The 18,103-nt window shown below is 44.0% G+C and overlaps 1 protein-coding gene across 2 annotated transcripts in view; it reads right to left on the bottom strand.

Moving 5' to 3' along the window:
- SMYD3 (SET and MYND domain containing 3) overlaps positions 1 to 17,545 on the bottom strand; it is a 779,235-nt gene extending 761,690 nt beyond the window's left edge. For both annotated transcript variants that reach the window (XM_045084747.1, XM_004756807.3), the window contains exon 1: positions 17,291 to 17,545. In XM_045084747.1, coding sequence (XP_044940682.1) covers positions 17,291 to 17,454 — 164 coding nt within the window. In that variant the 5' untranslated portion in view covers positions 17,455 to 17,545. The remainder of the gene's footprint in view (positions 1 to 17,290) is intronic.
- Positions 17,546 to 18,103: the final 558 nt, after the last annotated feature.

An 18,103-nucleotide genomic window follows, 5' to 3' on the forward strand; every position in this document is an offset into this window, starting at 1 on the left:
ACTAAATGAAGATGAAACGTCAAAACTTCTTTGGGTACTGAGGTCTTCCTAATGGCTTAAAGAGATCAGAATACTGAGTGGATTTCGTATGAAGACCTGTTTACTCTCAACCATGTCCCTGGAAGGATCCAGGAAACATTCCATTCACCAAGCTAAGATAAATATATTCACGAGTGGAACCCTGGCCACCTTTCAGAGCTCCGGGATGGCTAGACTTCATAGGTCAGGAATAAAAGTGGTATAACTCCTGCCATCAAACTGACTCCCTAAATTAAGCAGCAGATAATGGGATCCTGTGGGGTCAGGGACCAAGTGGCAGCACTTACTCACCAAAGACAAGGTGGGAATGAACACAATAATGACAACCAAAACAGTACCCAGAAAGGTTTAAACTGCAGAGATCTCTGTCACTGGCTAAGAAATCAGTGCCCCTAGAACTGAAACAGATGGGCAATCTAGTGAGGTCTTGATTAGTGTGAGTGGAAAAACTCTAGAAGTATGATCTAAACCACCAAAACAGTAAAGGTGTGGCCCCTCTACCAATCCCCAGATGGGAGCCACTTCAGAGACCCAGAGTCTCTGGAATGAAGAGAAGGTCAGGTCCCTTCAGGAAAAACTCTACCACAGAGCCAAATATGGATACTGTAAAATTTTCCTCCTAGGCTTCCCCAAAGAGATCAACAGCCATTTATAACAATGACTTTGTACTGGGGAAGAGGACATAAGCAGTCCTCAGGAGGATTACTAGACACTGGCTCTAAACCAGAGCTAATTCCGGAAGACTCAAAATACCACTTTGGTCCAAACTTTCAGGAACAGTAGCTTATGGAAATCAGAGGATCAATGCAGACTGGGCTCAGATTTATCTCAGAGTGGATCCAACAGATCCCAAATCCACCGTGCAGTTAGATTCTGCCGGAAAGCACAGTTGGAACAGACATCCTTAACAACTGTCAGAATCCCTCTCTTGGGGCGCCTGAGTGGCTCAGTCGGTTGGGCATCCAACTCCTGATATTGGCTTAGGTCATGACATCAGTGTCATGGGACTGCGTCCTGCGTTGGGCTCTGTGCTCAGCATGGAGTCTGCTTGACATTCTCTAAAATAAACAAAACCTTAAAAAATAAGATAAATAAAATCTTAAAAAAAAAAAAAAAAAGCAGCAGCCCCTCTAATCTCCTACCCATACAGTAATGACCAGTGTAGTATAAACTGCATGTGAAAGCCACTGGAACTCCCTTTACCTACCTAAACAGTAAACCAAAACCAATACTGCATTGCTCGAGGACATCTGCCACAATCAATGATATGGGAGATGCAAAGGTGCTGATTTCCTTTCACATCCTCATTTAACGTCATTTGGCCAACGTAGTAGACAGGATCTTGGAGCATGACCATGTGCTTTCAGTTGTGCACAGGATAGTTGGGTGAATGAACCTAATATTGTCACCAAGCATGGTTAAGGGTGGTTAAATAGGGGCCACTGGGTGGCTCAATTGGTTAAGCGACTGCCTTCAGCTCAGGTCATGATCCTGGAGTCCCAGAATCAAGTCCCACATCAGGGTCCCTGCTTGGTGGGGAGTCTGCTGACCCTCTGTCCCTCTCCCCTTTCATACTCTCTCTCTCATTCTCTCTCTCAAATAAATAAATAGAATCTTTTTTAAAAAACTAAAAAATGGTTAAAAGGTATGCATGTGTGACAAGGGATGAACAGCAGTGGCTTCTGCAGTCTATCGACATAGCAAACTGGAACTACAATTCCCCAAATTTCCTCTCTGTATGACTCCGAGTTAAGGTTGACCAAAAGAGATGTGTGCGATTTGGAAGGCAGAAGTGAAGCAACCATCATCATCCTCTTCCTAGGGTGTATAAGCCTTGTGTAGGGTACCAAGTACTGTTGCAGCCTGTGCACGCTGTCACTATCTAATGGCTTGCCTTGTTGGCCTGGGATAGCAGGCAGGCCCTCTGTTCCTCCATCCCCCACGGTATCTCTTCCTAAGCCTTCTCCAAGTTGTGGGGCCCAGTATGTGAACAGTTCTGTGGCAAAGAGCATTAGCAATTTCCTCAGGTCATCGGTGTCACTGAGGGGAAGGCAGTGACAGGCAGACACAGGTTTCAAGTTGTCCTCATTAATTCCAGTTGAATTCCAATGTGTTTTTGCTTCTCCCAACGTGACATCCAGCTTTTTCTGCCAGTTCCACTGACTACAGGGCCCACACAATTCAGAGGTAACAGCAACTTTACCAATTCCTACAATTATGTAAGGTCTAACCTCTATAATCCTTTTCCTTTGTCATTCAGTGATTCTACTGCTCTGATCCCCAAAACTGATACGAGCCCTTTGTAGAAAAACTGACCAGTCCAAGAGAATAACCTGACAGTTGGGAGACACCAGATGACCAAATATATAGATACCCACTGGGCAAGAATCTGAACAAACACCCAGAGTTGTTCTTTTTCAATCTAAATCTTTTTAGTGCCTCATTCTTCAATATGACTAATCAAGAATGACCAGACACGGGGCACCTGAGTGGCTCAGTCATTAAGCATCTCCCTTCAGCTCAGGTCATAATCCTGAAGTCCTGGGATGGGGCCCCACATTGGGCTCCCTGCTCAGTGGGAGGCCTGATTCTCCCTCTCTCTCTCTGCCTCTCTACTTGTGATCTCTGTCAAATAAATAAATAAAAACAGAGTATTTAAAAAATAATAATAATAACCAGACATTTGAGGACAGTTCTTCTATCTTTTCTTTTCTTCTATTTTTCTCATACAGAGTTTGAAACATTCCCAAAAGTAGAGAATAGTATAATGAAACCCCACACGTTCATCAACCAGCTTCAAAAATTATCAATACATGGATAATCTTATACAACCTATACTCTTCACCAATATCTCTCAACTATATTAAAGCAAACCCCAGTCTGTCACTTCACCCATTATCTACCTCAAAAAGATAACTTTTGTTTTTAACTTCTCATGTGGAAATAATTTCAGATTGATAATAAAAATTGCAAGAAAGAGTAAAGAATTCCATTTGTCAGGGCTCTGCCTTCAGGTCAGGTTACGATCTCAGGGTCCTGGGATCAAGCCCCACATGGGGGCTCTCTGCTCAATTGGGAGCCTGCTTTCTCCTCTCTCTCTGCCTGCCTACTTGTGATCTCTCTCTCTCTGTCAAATAAATAAATAAAATCTTTAAAAAGAAAAAGAATTCCATTTGTCCTTCACAAGGACATCATATGATGCTTACGTCTTACATAACCGAAGAACAATTATCAAAATCAAAAACTTAATGCTAAATCTAATAATTTCTAACTTTATTGCATTATAATCAGAGAACAAAGCTGTTATTACCTGAGATTTCTTAAAACTTCCTTTACCATCTAATATAAGGTATATTTTTTTAACAGTTCTTGATTACTCAAAAATATGTAATTTCAGGATGATGCCTGAGTGGCTCAGTGGGTTAAGCGCCTGCCTTCAGCTCAGGTCATGATCCCAGGGTCCTGGGATTGAGTCCCACATCAGCCTCCTTGCTCAGTGGGGAGCCTGCTTCTCCCTTTGCCTGCCGCTCCCCCTGCTTGTGCTTCTCTCTCCCTCTCACTGACAAATAAATAAAATCCTTTAAAAAATGTGATCTCTGATATGTATATAGTCTTCAATAATAAGCTTAACTGCAAAACAAATTAACACCAATTCAATATTATTAACTATAGACTTCAAATTCCATCAATTGTCCTGCTAATGTCCAATTTTTTTTAATTTAAAGATGTTTATTTATTTACTTAATAAGTAGGCACAGACAAGGAGGCAGACAGGAAAGCAGAGAGAGGGGGACAAGCAAGCTCACCGCCAAGCCGAGAGCCTGATGTGGGGCTTGATCCCAGGACCCTGAGACCATGACCTGAGCCAAAGGCAGACACTTACCCTACTGAGCCACCCAGGTGGCCCACACTGATGTCCAATTTTTTTTTAAGATTTTATAAATATAATCTTTATTTGACAGAGAGAGAGAGAGGTCACAAATAGGCAGAGAGGCAGACAGAGAGAGAGGGAAGCAGACTCCCCACTGAGCCTCCGGAGAGCCCGATGCGGGGCTCGATCCCAGGACCCTGAGACCATGACCTCAGCCAAAGGCAGAGGCTTAACCCTCTGAGCCACCCAGGCACCCTGATGTCCAATTTTTACTCCAGGATCATACTTGGCAGGCTTTAGTTTTCGTGCTTCCTTCGTGTCCTTTAATCTGGAAGAGGTTCTTTAGTCTCTGTCATTCACAACCTGGATTCACTGGCAGAGTACTGCCTAGTTACTGTATACTACCCCTCAAATTGGTTTCTTCTGATGTTCCCTCATAATTAAATTCAGGTTACATTTTTGACATCTAACATCAGAGAAGGACATTGTGTCGTGCTCAGTGCGTATCAGGAAGTATACCATCTCGATGTCATATTATTAGTGTTATTAACTTTGATCACCTGGTTAAAGTGACACCTGCTAAGTTTATTCTACTGTGAAGTTACTATATTTCTTCCCTTACACTTAATAAGTATCTAGTGAGGAGACTAAAAATTATGGATTTTTTTTTAAAAAAGATTTTATTTATTTACTTATTTGAGAGAGAGAGAAAGGTCAGACAGGGGGAGGGGAAGAGGGAAAAGCCAACCCCCAGCTGAGCAGGGAGCCCAACGCAGGGCTCATCCCAAGACCCGGGGATCACGACCTGACCCAAGGCTGATACTTAACTGACTAAGCCACCCAGGCACCACTGTAAATACCTATTTCTGATCATACTTTTGCACACTAATTTTAGCATCCACTGATTATTCCTGTCCAAAAGTTACAGATCAGACTGTTTCTGAGATACAATCCAACTCATTCTATCCTTAGCTCTTCTAGCATCTTATTTTTTTTTAAGATTTTATTTATTTCAATGACAGAGAGAGAGAGATGACGAGTAGACAGAGAGGCAGGCAGAGGAAGAGGGGGCAAGCAGACTCCCTGCTAAGCAGAGAACCCAATGTGGGACTCAGTCTCAGCCAAAGGCAGAGGCTTAATCCACTGAGCCACCCAGGTGCCACTACTAGCATCTTAAAAACTTCACCTTGGGGTGCTTGAGTGGCTTAGCCATTGGGCGTCTGCCTTCAGCTTAGGTCACCAGCCCTGCATCGGGCTCCGTGCTTGGCAGGAGACCTGCTTCTCCCTCTCCCACTGCCCACTGCTTTTGTTTCCTCTGTGTGTCTCTCTCCATCAGATAAATAAAATCTTTAAAAAAAAAAAAAAAAAAGAGAGAAAAAAACCTTCATCTTTATTTGGTTAAGCTGTTGAAAATTTTAGACAAGACTGGGATAGGGGAAATAATTTGCAATAAACACCCCCACTGATTAATATTTCATGTTGAGGGGCGCCTGGGTGGCTCAGTGGGTTAAAGCCTCTGTCTTCAGCTCAATTCATGATCCTAGGGTCCTGGGACGGAGCCCCACATCCCACTCTCTGCTCAGCAGGGAGCCTGCTTCTCCTTCCCTCTCTCTGCCTGCCTGACTACTTGTGATCTCTGTCTGTCAAATAAATGAATAAATAAATCTTTAAAAAATACAAAAATGTTTCATGGTACCACACAGTTTTATTTTAATGATGCTCTTTACCGAAATAAACAAGCCTGAAATATAAGAAGACTTATGTACAAGTTGGTTCTATAGTGTCTCTTGAGTAAATTTATAGTGAAACATTAATAAGTCAAAAAAATCATGACCCTCCACAGATGAACACCTGTTCTTAATTAAAAACTCTTGAAAAATAGTTTAAAAAGTAGTGAAAAGACTGAAAAATTGAAAAATATTTTTTAAAAAATTGAAAAATAGTTTAAAAACTCTTGAAAAAAAAGATGGAAATACTTCCTTAACATGATAAAATATATGTCCCTCAGTACTAAATCCAGAATCTTACTTAATAAGCCCCAGGGAGACCAGGAACAATACAAGAAGCCCCACTACCTCCACTACTGTTTAACATTACTCTGGAAGCATTACTCAGAGTGTATTAGCCTGGAAAGAACAATGAGAGGCATAAAAATTAAAAAAGAAATGAGACTGCATATCTGAAGATGACATGAGTACTCCCAGCTATTAAATTCTCTATAATTCTCTGTAACTGAAACAGTGTGATACAAATACAAGTATACAGATCAGTGAAACAGAATAGAAAGCTCAGAGTTAGAGCCAATTAGTATATGATCTATAATACAAACACTGTTTTTGACCCAGTGATTTGCTCTAACATTTTTTATTAATGGTGATGGGATTAACAGCCATTTAGAAAACAGTAAAATTAGATTCATACCGGGGCACTTGGGTGGCTCAGTTGGTTATGCATCTGACTTGATTTAAGCTCAGGTCATGATTTCAGGGTTGTTAGATGAAGCCCCACATCCAGCTCTGTGCTGGGCATGGAGCCTACTTAAGATTCTTTCTCACTCTCCCTCTGCCCCTCCATCCCCGACTCTGCATTTTCTCTCTCTAAAACAAAACAAAACAAAAAAAATAGATCCATACCTTATACCATACATACTAAATTCTAAATGAATCAGCAATGGGGGCGCCTACGTGTCTCAGTGGGTTCGGCATTTGCCTTTGGCTATTTAGCCATGCCTAAGGTTCTGCTCAGCAGGAGCCTGCTTCTCCCTCTGCCTCTTCCCCTGCTTGTTCTGTCTCTCTCTCAAATAAATAAAATCTTAAAAAAAAGAAAAAAAAAAGAGTCAGAGATCTAAATGTAAAGATTTCAAGTATACAAGCTCTTCCCCCTGCTGGGAAAGAAGTATGCTTCTCCCTCTGACCCTCCCCCTTCTCATGCTCTCTCTCTCTCCTCTCTCTCCCTCTCAAATAAATAAATAAAATATTTTTTAAAAAATAATAATAACTCCAGATTCTGGGATGCCTGGGTGGCTCAGTCAGTTAAGCATCTGCCTTCGGCTCAGGTCATGATCTCGGGGTGCTGGGATCGAGCCCCCACAGGCTCCCTGCTCTGCGGGGCATCTGCTCTCCTTTTCCCTTTGCTCCTCCTTCCCACTTGGGCTCTCTGCTCTCAATAAATAAATAAAATATTTAAAAAACAAAAATAACTGCAGGTTCTGAGTTCACATATTTTCTGCACATACAATAATAAATTACAGCCCGTGATACATGAAAGAATACAGATGTACTTAGGAATAATTTAACACTTGACTATAAATGTAGACTCCCTAGTTCCTTTTCATCACATTCAGTGCTATTTCAGGATGCTAGAGTATCCGTTTGACAAGTGCTTTTACTGAATACTTAGAGTGGGCTACATGCCATTTAATTTAACTCTTTCTTAAGTCTTTGCTACTCATGTATAATCAGCAAACCAGCACCTTTAGCTTGCCAGAAATGCAAAACCTCACACTCAACCAGACCTTACTGAATCACAATCTACACTTGAACCAAACCTGTGAGAGATTTGCACATTAAAGTTCAAGAAGAGCTGCTCTTAGTGACTGAACCGGGGTTCATCTCTAGCTCCCACTAACTCTGAGGCACGAAGTGCAATTCCCCAGAGCAGCTCTCCTCCATGACATGACTCATGCCTGTTTCTCCAAACCCACTCATGGCCTCCACAGACTTCAAGGCAAGGAAGAGAAGGCAGGAAGAATGCACAGGATGTTTCATGGCAGACTCAGAAATGGCTTGTATCATCTCCAGCCCACACTCCACTAGCCAAAAAGGAATCACAGGACCCCAGTCAAACTGCAAGGGGGCTAAGAAACAGAGTCATCTTGTCTGCTCACGGGGCCAGGGTAGGGGAGGCGATGAATAAAGTTTAGTAATGAATACTGAGATGTCTCAGGAATACCAAGGAAAAGTTAAACAACAGGCTTGAGCAGAGGCAGACTATCATTAGGACTATGAACAGGAGTTCTACTTCTCTCAGTTCAAATTCTAAAGCCACTGGGGCCAGCCAATGAACTAACTCACTTTCGTCAAGAGGTTCACTCTTAGTCTAATCAACTGATTCAAAAAAGAAAGAAAAGTGAACCTAAGCTGGCAAGCAAGAGTAAGGACTCTTCATCCCAAGCAGCACACACCATTTCTTACAATTTCAAAATGAAACAAAATCTAAGAAAGATGTTCTCAAAGTTTATTTAAAATTTTAATTATAAAAAAAGGATACAAGCTTGGGGGTGGGGGATACAAAATATAAAAAGTACAAAGGAATATCTTCCCTCCCACCTCCAAGTCCTATTCTCTAGAAGTAATCACATTCTGGGTGTTCTTCCAAACTTTTCCTATACATACAAGTACATACACACACCCACCCACACACACACAAAGATTTATTTAAAATATATACATTGTTCTACAACTTTATTCACATAGCAGTGTGTCATGGACAGCCATCCAAATGTATAAAAATGGATCTATTTCCATCTGAACAGCTGGACAGTATAACATGGCTACACCATAACTTAACTAGTCCCCTATTAATGGACATTAAAATTTTCTCTCCCTTTTTGGGGCACCTGGATGGCTCCATGGGTTAAGCCTCTGCCTTTGGCTCTGGTCCTGAACTTAGGGTCCTGGGATTGAGCCCCACATCAGGCTCTCTGCTTAGCAGAGCCTGCTTCCCCCCTCTCTCAGCATGCCTCTCTACCTACTTGTGAGCGCTCTCTCTCTCTCTGTTAAATAAATAAAATCTTTTTTAAAAATTTTCCCTCCCTTTTTAATTATCAAACTGCTATACTAAGCATCCTTGTGCAGCCACTGTTATTTGTAATTCTGTCAGAATTCCACCAAGCAGGGCTGAGAAAACCTAGCGCTCAGTTGACAGGTCCTATCAAATTGCACTCCTGCAAGTATATGAATGGTCTATATTTGTGTTTATAAGGAACATAATAGATACTTTTGGGGGGTTGTTATGAGAATTAAGTAAAATAATACAAAGTAAAGCACTTAAAATCATGCCTGGTATTGCTAAGTGATAATAAATATTAGCTACTGAATAATAATATTCAATCATCATATATTGCGGTGACAAGTAAATGGGAGCTAGCTCTCTTACTTTCCCTTGATAATCAAGGTTAATCATCATCCTATATTTGGCCGTATCCAATACAGGAGACCCATCTCTCCTTGACAGCTAAAAATTAAGAATGAGCCTAAAGTTAGACAAAAAGCAAAAATTGACTAACTCATCCCAACTAGGCAGCACTAAGTCCATACCTTCATTCCTGATCCCAAAATATATCCTGATTTATTGAGAAAACCAGAACCAAATTTTGTTCACTGGTTCACAGCATACACTAGGAACAAACCTTAGCCTCTGAAAATGATTTAAAAAAAAAAAAAAAAAAGTCCAATAGCGCCTGGGTTGCTCAGTCGGTTAAATGTCCAACTCTTGACTTCGGCTCAGGTTTTGATCTCAGTGTCCTGAGTTCAAGTACTGCACTGGATTCCACACTGGGCATGGAGACTACTTAAAAAGAAAAAGAAAAAAAAAGACATGTCCACTGTTTTCTTTTTTAAATTTTTTAAAGATTTTATTTATTTATTTGACAGAGAGAGATCCCAAGTAGGCAGAGAGGCAGGCAGAGAGAGAGGGGAAGCAGGCTCCCTGCTGAGCAAAGAGCCCGATGCGGGGCTTGATCCCAGGACCCTGAGATCATGACCTGGGCTAAAGGCAGAGGCTTAACCCACTGAGCCACCCAGGTGTCCCAGGTCCGGTGTTTTCTAACAGTAGTTCTCAAAATACAGTCCAGGGACCAATGGAAGTCCCCAAAGCTCTTTCAGGAGACCCATGAAGTCAGAACTATTTTCTTAATAATACTAACACCTTTTCTGCCTTTTTTATTCTCATTCTCCCATGAGTGTACGGTCGAGTTTTCTAGAGGCTATATGACATTTTGTAAAATACTGAATGCAGAAGCAGTTATGGGAATCCAAAGGTCTTCTATTAAGTCAGACATTAAAGAGATACACAAAAATGTCAAGCAAGCAACTCTCTGTAAGTGTTCTTTTGTTTCAGAAAATATAGTCTGTTTCACTAAAAACTGTTAAAATGTAATAACTGTTTAAATACATATTTTCAAAAGTTGTCAGTTTTAATTTTTTATGCAATAAAATCATAGAGATAGCCACGTAAGTAAAGTACTCAGAGTAAAACCTATTCAGAATCCTAAATAACTGTTTGTTAAAGCCCCTCCTATGAAATCCTTCTCAATTTTTAGGAGTGTAAAGGAGTTCTGAGACTGAAAAGCTTGAGAAACACAGCTCTATGTTATCAGTTGTCTCAAGTGACAGTGTAGTCAACAGCAGTCAAACCACAGGTTTTAGTCCATTGCTTCAATTGTCCTGTGAAAGTCAGAGGCAACCAGATAAGGTCTACAGAAACCTGTCAGTATGTCTCAGAGATGGCAGCACAGGTAGAGAAGGCTGATCAAAGGGCAGGAAAAGTTCCAAAAAGAACAAATCAGTGATCCCTCCCCGTTACAAAAGGGTCTACGATAAAAACCTGACACTGGCTAGCTGGCTGGTCCCAAATATGTGTTGCCATTTGGGGAACTCGGGATCCTCCTCTACTGGTGGCAAACCAGGCACTCTGTACCAGTAGAAGCCACATCACCCCTGGTGAGGCCAACTGTACTGCTGAGTTCCAAGCACCAGTCTCCACCCCACAGCTGCTCTGTTCCTGAGTTCTCTGAACAATCGCCAGGTTGTCTGAAGAAGGAGAAAAACTTACTGCTATCCACAAAGCAGGTCATCCTGTCTGATTAAGAACATCCTCTGCTGTAGCATTCACATGGACCAAATGTTTTCAGGCTCAGGGCTCTGCCATACCGCCCTTTCCCAAACCTCCTTGCAGAAGAAAAGGAAGAAGCAAAAGAAACAGGAATTATAACTCCGACTTAAAAAGAAAAATGGAAGTCATATCCACAGTCCTTTCCCAACCCCCCTCGTTATCAATCCTTCCTTGAACCTCAGGACTCCATTAGCCAGTGCCAGGCATCTGCAAATCCTGACTTCAAGCCATTTCTCAAGGTTCTACTCTTTGAGGACCTTCACAGTTCACCCTCCACCTCCCCAAGGAGAGTCTGTAACAAGACAGCAGTTTGCCAGCACCTGGTACTGACAGCCATAAACCCACAGAATGCCTTTCACCCATTATTTAAACAGAGGTGAGTGCCTCCCTGTCCCCATGTGGCTCTTCCTACCAGGCCCTTAAATCTTGGCTCAGGAAGCAAATGTGAGAATTTTGCCTGTGTTGAAACTATTCATTCCAATGCTTAATGTTAATGTTCTTGGTAACTTCACTTACTTAGAAAATTCACCTATATAGGGCGCCTGGGTGGCTCAGTGGGTTAAAGCCTCTGCCTTCGGCTCAGGTCATGATCTCAGGGTCCTGAGATCGAGTCCCACATCGGGCTCTCTGCTCAGCGGGGAGCCTGCTTCCTCCTCTCTATCTCTCTATCTCTCTGTTGTCTGCCTCTCTGCCTACTTGTGATCTCTCTCTGTCAAACAAATAAATAAATAAATAAATAAATGAATAAATGAATGAATGAATGAAAGAAAATTCACCTATATAAAAGCGGGGGTGGGGGGGGCACAGGACCTGGCTGGTTCAGTCGGTTAAGCATCCAGCTCTTGATTTTTGACTCCAGTCATGATCTCAGGTTGGTGAGATGGGAGCCCCAAGCTGGGGCCCTGTGCTGGGCGTGTAGCCTGACTGGGATTCTCTCCCTCCCTCTCCCCTTCCCCACCCCACTCATACATGCACTCTCTCATTAAAAAGAAGAAAGAAAAGAGAAGAGAAAAGAAAGGAAGGATCAATCGATCTAAGACCTCAGCCTCTGTTTCCCGATCATTTTAACAATCTTCTTCCCTATCTCAGGTACTTTCTGCCATACCTTAAACCCTCTTGTTCCAACACACGCTACTATACATACATATATAAACACATATAAATAAATATATAGATATAGATACATAGATATATAGATATATCTCAAGTTCTCCCATTCCGACCACTCTACCTTTTCCTTGACCACACCATGTCCTCTAACCCCACAAGTCCATCACATTCCACTGTCCATCAACCTTATGGCCTCAGTCCCTTGCTCGAAAATCATGGTGCCTGATTACCTCCCTTGCCTACGACTTCCACTTCTTTCTCCCACTCTCCATCCATTAAACCTGGAAATCCTGGATACACCCAAATTTCATAGTCAAGGAGCTGACCATGGAGAGAGAAAAAAGCACACCTGTGCTAATTGCTCTCACTCTAAATAAATGAACACAAGTTTGATGTGGACCCCCAGCACTTCCCAGCTATGCTCCATTCCATGAGGCAATTCACTCTTCTAGAAGGGTATTTCAAACCTTCTCTTCTCTAAGTCTGAGTTACTCAGCAACCACTTCCTTAGCTGTCCTCAAAACATTCCATCGCGGCTGCCACCTTCTCTAGCATTCTTCTTCCGACCTCAGTCTATGAAGGTGTCCTGCCTTCCCCCAGGTTCAGTCCTTGGCGGAGATGGATTACATCAACTCACCACAGTGTTCTTTTCTTGCCCTTTAGTGCCTGGTCATATCTACCCACACTGCAGTTCAAATGTAGCTGCTTTATTTTCTATTAATTGATCAACTCTGTCTCATGGACATGGGGTTGTTTTTTCTATATTTAGTCTAAACTTCCTCATGAATACTCACCCTAGGAAATAGCCAGAAACTTAAAATTTGCCAAATATCTCTGTCTCTTCAGACATTTAAGTTTAATTCCTTACCCGAGCTGGTTTAAATAGGTGCTTTCAGGTAAATTTTCTCCAAATGGGGCTTTAGGGACACAATCTTATGGTGCAAGAAGACCTAGGATCTTGGTATTTCTGTGGATCTTCACTGACCTCTGCTGCAAAGAGGTGATCATGTCCCATACCTGGACTGTTGCCATCTCACCTTCTGGGATGTCATGTCTGCTCCCAGCGCTGTATCCATGACCCTGACCTTCAGTCTGGAGTTGTGTGATGCCTGCTGTCCCACCAGCTCCTCCACACCCCACCCGGTGATATGAAAGCATTTCAGACTCCCCTGCTACCACAGGCTCATCTGTCTAGCCACTTCCTTCTACCACTGCTGTGCTATATCTCCAAGTTGGAACAGCACCACCCCACACAACTATCCCCACCCCCCAAAATTCCAAATAAGGAGCACAGCCAAAGGCCTTCTACTTTTGACTGACCCCTCAACCTATTGAACACACTCACCCCAACTCCAAAACTCGGGCCAGATGAGGAAACTCAAAACAGATATTTCAAGGGCAGCTCAGTCAGTAGAGTGTATAACTCGTGATCTTAGGGTTGTGAGTTCAAGCCCCACACTGGGTGTAGAGATTACTTTTTTAAAAAAGATCTTTCATGGCACCTGGGTGGCTCAGTGGGTTAAAGCCTCTGCCTTTGGCTCGGATCATGATTTCGGGGTCCTGGGATTGAGCCCTGAGTCGGGCTCTCTGCTTAGCGGGGAGCCAACTCCCCCCACCACTCTGCCTGCCTCTCTGCCTACTTGTGATCTCTGTCAAATAAATAAATAAAAATCTTTTATAAAAAATTAAATTAAATTTTAAAAAAAGATCTTTCCAAAAAATCCCCAAACTTGTCTTTCTCGTAATTTATTTTCCCTACCTTTGTCCCCATTCTTCCCATAATTTACCAGGGCTTTCTCAGGGCTGGAAAAGATGAACTTTCAATTTCCAATTCATCCTCCTCCCTGTTGGAAGGCACTAAGCCTCAAGCTCAGCCTTAATGATGGAAGAGAAATCATATCCTCTTTACCCAAGAAAAGAAACTATCATCAGAGTATGTCAGAGGAAGTTCTTGATACAGAAACTACAGGCAACTTGTAACTTTAGAAAACAAAAACAAACATACAGTGACTTAAAATTGCCTTAAATACTATCCCTTCACAACTTTAACTGTTAGCATCTCCTGTGTGCTAGGCTCCAAGGATATAAGATTAGAGAACTGGGTCACTGAAGTGGGTAGACCTACAAACAAAATAATTACAATGGAATTTTATATGCCAGGTTTATGAAAACGGAAAACACAAGTAACCCTTTGTCAATCTTTTCCAGGTCAAACTAAAGAGGTGAGCCACTGCAGAAAAAGGATCATATAAATTATTTCAGGTCACAACTTTATATCATTTCATCTTTCTGCAATTTACATACTTCATTTTTTTTCTACTCACACGATGAAAGACCAGTCCTTACTGAGAGAAAAAAGGGAAGAAAAGCCATGAAGCGGGTTCATTCAAGTTTCTCTATTAATAAAAATCAATATGTGAGAACTAAAGCTCTTTTCAAACAGCCCAAGACCAAAGGAAATCGGGTAGAATGAAATAATAAACTACAATAAATCTGTTATTTTATGTTGCCACCCCCACCCCAGACTGTTAGTGTTACAAATGAGTATTTTCATTCCAATTAATTCAAATGGAAGACAGCAGAAAGGCAAGAACAGCTAGAGGAAAATTCAGCCAGATGTTCTTAACACAAACTAAAAGCTTACTATGTGTCAGGCACTTGGGGCTACAAAAATTGAAAGATGTAACACCTACACTCGAGGCCTTCACAACTGATGATGAACAAACAAATTTTACTTACAAGGTGATAAAGAACACAGAAACTTTACCCCAGTGATGATCATTCAATTGTAGTAGAAAACTGCACCAAACAGTGCACCACAGTTTGATTTCTCTAACACTGTTTTCAGGCTGTGCTGATTCCCAACTAGGCACTGCAGAAATACTAACCACTGACACGGAAGTCTTCAACGGAGCACCTACTACCACAGCTTAGGTCAGCTATATCCTAGTAAGGGCATGGTATTTACTGATATCCCTTTCTTATTTTATGTTTGCTAATTCCCCCACTGTAATGCATATTGGTGGGAACAGAGACTGCCTCCTTTCCTAAAAGCCAAGAAGTCCTAACAGTCACCTTCTCAAACTCTCTTGCAGCGAGGATGCAGGCAGTGACCCAGTCTCAGCTAACCCAAGACACCACTGAGGATTTTGAATCAGAAGCTAATACCACAAAAAAGCATGGATGAGAAAGCTGCATTCCAACAATACTCAGTTTCCCCACAGCAGTGGCAAGAGTACCGGCAGCAGGGCCCAGGATTGCGGTGCTGGTAACACATGTGGGAGAAGCTAGCACTACCAGGCAGCATCACAAATGATGTACTCCCCAGGTCCCAACTCCAACTACTTCTGAAGTGTAATTCTGACTATGGAACTCCCCTTGGTTCCTACCCACTTTCAGAACTGGGGTTCCTCCAGACCTCAAAGTAATGCTGAGATCTCCCCAATGCTCTTACATGAAATTCCTTTTTTGCTTAAAGCATTACTAACCAAGTAATGTCTCATTAATGAGCTATAGGAGTAATAGCTAACAGTAATGAAATAGCATAGTAAATAAAGAAGCATCCCACCCACCAACAGCTGGGTCTGCATAGTCTACTTTGGAAAACAGACAATTTGTGTATCACATGACTCAAGTTCAGCTCTGATAATTCAGTGAATCATCTGTCATCATGTATTAATTCCAAAACTTCTCCATCTCAACTACTAAATAACTTTGCCAGTCTGATCTCATCTGGAAGACGACCCACACCTCCTCTCTCCATCACCTACTATTATAGGGCAGCCAGTTTTCTACTCAAACTTGAGGTACATCCCCAGATGATTTAACAGGAGCAAGAAGAGCCCAGCTCTCCACTTTGCTTGAATAAGAATCAAAGATCTCGGGATGCCTGGGTGGCTCAGTTGGTTAAGCGGCTGCCTTCGGCTCAGGTCATGATCCCAGCGTCCTGGAATCGAGTCCCGCATCGGGCTCCTTGCTCGGCAGGGAGCCTGCTTCTCCCTCTGCCTCTGCCTGCCTCTCTGTCTGCCTGTGCTCACTCGCTCGCTCTCCCTCTATGCCTGACAAATAAATAAATAAAATCTTAAAAAAAAAAAATCAAAGATCTATAACTTTCAACTGGAGGCCTTCAGCAAATAGTCGAGTCCTAAATTAACTGTTTTCAAAACTTTTTTTTACGTTGTGACGTTTACAAAAACTTGAAAGTGCTCTGTCAACTGATTTTTTTACTGTTACTGTTATGGTCATATCAGGAAGCTACAGATACAATTGTTACTGTTACTTAGTAACTTTAAAATGCAAAGTTAAATAAATAAACTCCTCAATTACGAATCAAAAGAGGAACTGGTTAAGATTAATGGTCAAGCTACCGATCTGAATTCTGCAACTACCTCCTCACCTCCACCCACCCAAATCCCAGGCGAGGAGATCTGAAGGGTGTTCCTGCGGAAAATCATCCCACCCATCTCCTCTTTGGCAGATAATAGGAGCTCAGTAACATTAGTTGCTCGATACAAGTCCTACGACTCTGTGTGTGTGTATACACACACACCGTGTTTCCATAAATTGCTTTAACATAGCACTTTACATTGGCCCCGGGCTTCCAGGCTTATGAAACACTTTCGCAGGAATTCTCGCATCCCGAAAGATGGTTAAGACTTAGACTTGCCTGCACAGCCATTAAAGGCAAAGCACACCATGCAACCTCGGTAACTTGGGCTCCCACCGCACTGCACTGCATCTCTAGTTCAGCCCTTCGGATTCGCTGTAGGTAATTCTCGCTCTCACCGATGCGCTCCGTAGGGATGCCCCGTTCATGTCCGGAGCTCCAGGCGGAACACAACCTGGACCCTGGAAAGTGTTCGGTAAACAGCGAGATTCTTCCGCCTCCTGCCAGCCGGGTCCTCTCCTGGCGGGTCCCGACTACCGAGCCCGGTTGGCACACATCCCTGCGCCCCCACCACCACCCCCAGCCAGCTGTGACCTCCCGGGCCGCACCGATGAAGCGTGCCGCCTGGGACACAGACTTTTGGTTCCCCGGTAAAATTACCCGCAGCACAACGCTGCCCCTTAGCTCTGCCCCGCCGGCTCCCTCCGGTTCCTACGGCAGCCCGGGGGCACGGGCGGGGGGTGCTACCGGGTCCGGCTCGGCCCCACGGAGGGACGGGGGCTGAGCCTGGGACGCCCCCCAGCCCTCGCACCCAGTCCCCTGCCAGCCGCGACGCGCCCCGGAAAACGCGGGGCTGAGCACCTGGGCAGCAACCCCCAAACGTGCGCACCCACGACCCGGCAGCGTCCCGCACCCACGACCCGGCGGGCAGCCCCACTACGTCCCCCGCACGCCGAGGGCTCGGGTGGGCGACAGCGCTCCGCACGTACCCGAGGAGGCAGCGGTCGCAGACGACGCCACGACTCCCCTTGCACACCGTGTACGCCAAGGGATCCGAGCGGAAGAGCAGCTCTCCGGGGCGCAGCTGCGCCAAGGCGCGCAGCCCGTTTCCCCTGTTGGCGGTGCTGAACTTTTCCACCTTCGGGGGCTCCATCACCTCAGGTCCGCACCTCAGCGGTCCACCGCGTCCGGCAGCTGGCGTCTCGCGTGCAGCGGGGAGCCGCGCGCCTGCGCCGTACGCGCACGCGTACGCCCGAGGGGCGGGGCGGGGCGGGCGCGCGGGGCCTCTGAGCATGCCCAGACCCGGTCCGGCGGCGAGGCGGGCCGGAGCGGCGCGCGGGGTGGGGTTGTGCCTCCGGGCTGCCAGGGCCGGCCACCGTCGGTCCCCAAGCCGCTCCGCGAGGAGTGGCGGTGTTACACACACTGGCCCAGCGTTCAGTTAGGATAGTTTGTATGCAGACGGAGAGGTGAGGGAACAGTGCGGTGGATACCTCTATACCCTCTTCCGAGATCAGACCGTTCTTGGCATTTTACCATTTCTGCTCATTTTCTCTCCCCAGGTATGTAGGTATTGTTGTTGAACCCGGTGAAAGGATGTTGGTCTGTTCTTGAATCGTTTAAAAGTAAGCTGCAGACACCATGATTGCTCATAACTCATTTTTTTTTTTTAAGATCTTATTTATTTATTTGTCAGAGAGAGAGGAAGAGCGAGCACAGGTAGACAGAATGACAGGCAGAGGCAGAAGGAGAAGCAGGCTCCCTGTCGAGGAAGGAGCCCGATGCGGGACTCGATCCCAGGACGC

The sequence above is a fragment of the Mustela putorius genome, unplaced genomic scaffold (assembly GCF_011764305.1).
Source record: "Mustela putorius furo isolate JIRA1106 unplaced genomic scaffold, ASM1176430v1.1 tig00000785_pilon_pilon_pilon, whole genome shotgun sequence".
Classification (NCBI taxonomy): domain Eukaryota; kingdom Metazoa; phylum Chordata; class Mammalia; order Carnivora; family Mustelidae; genus Mustela; species Mustela putorius.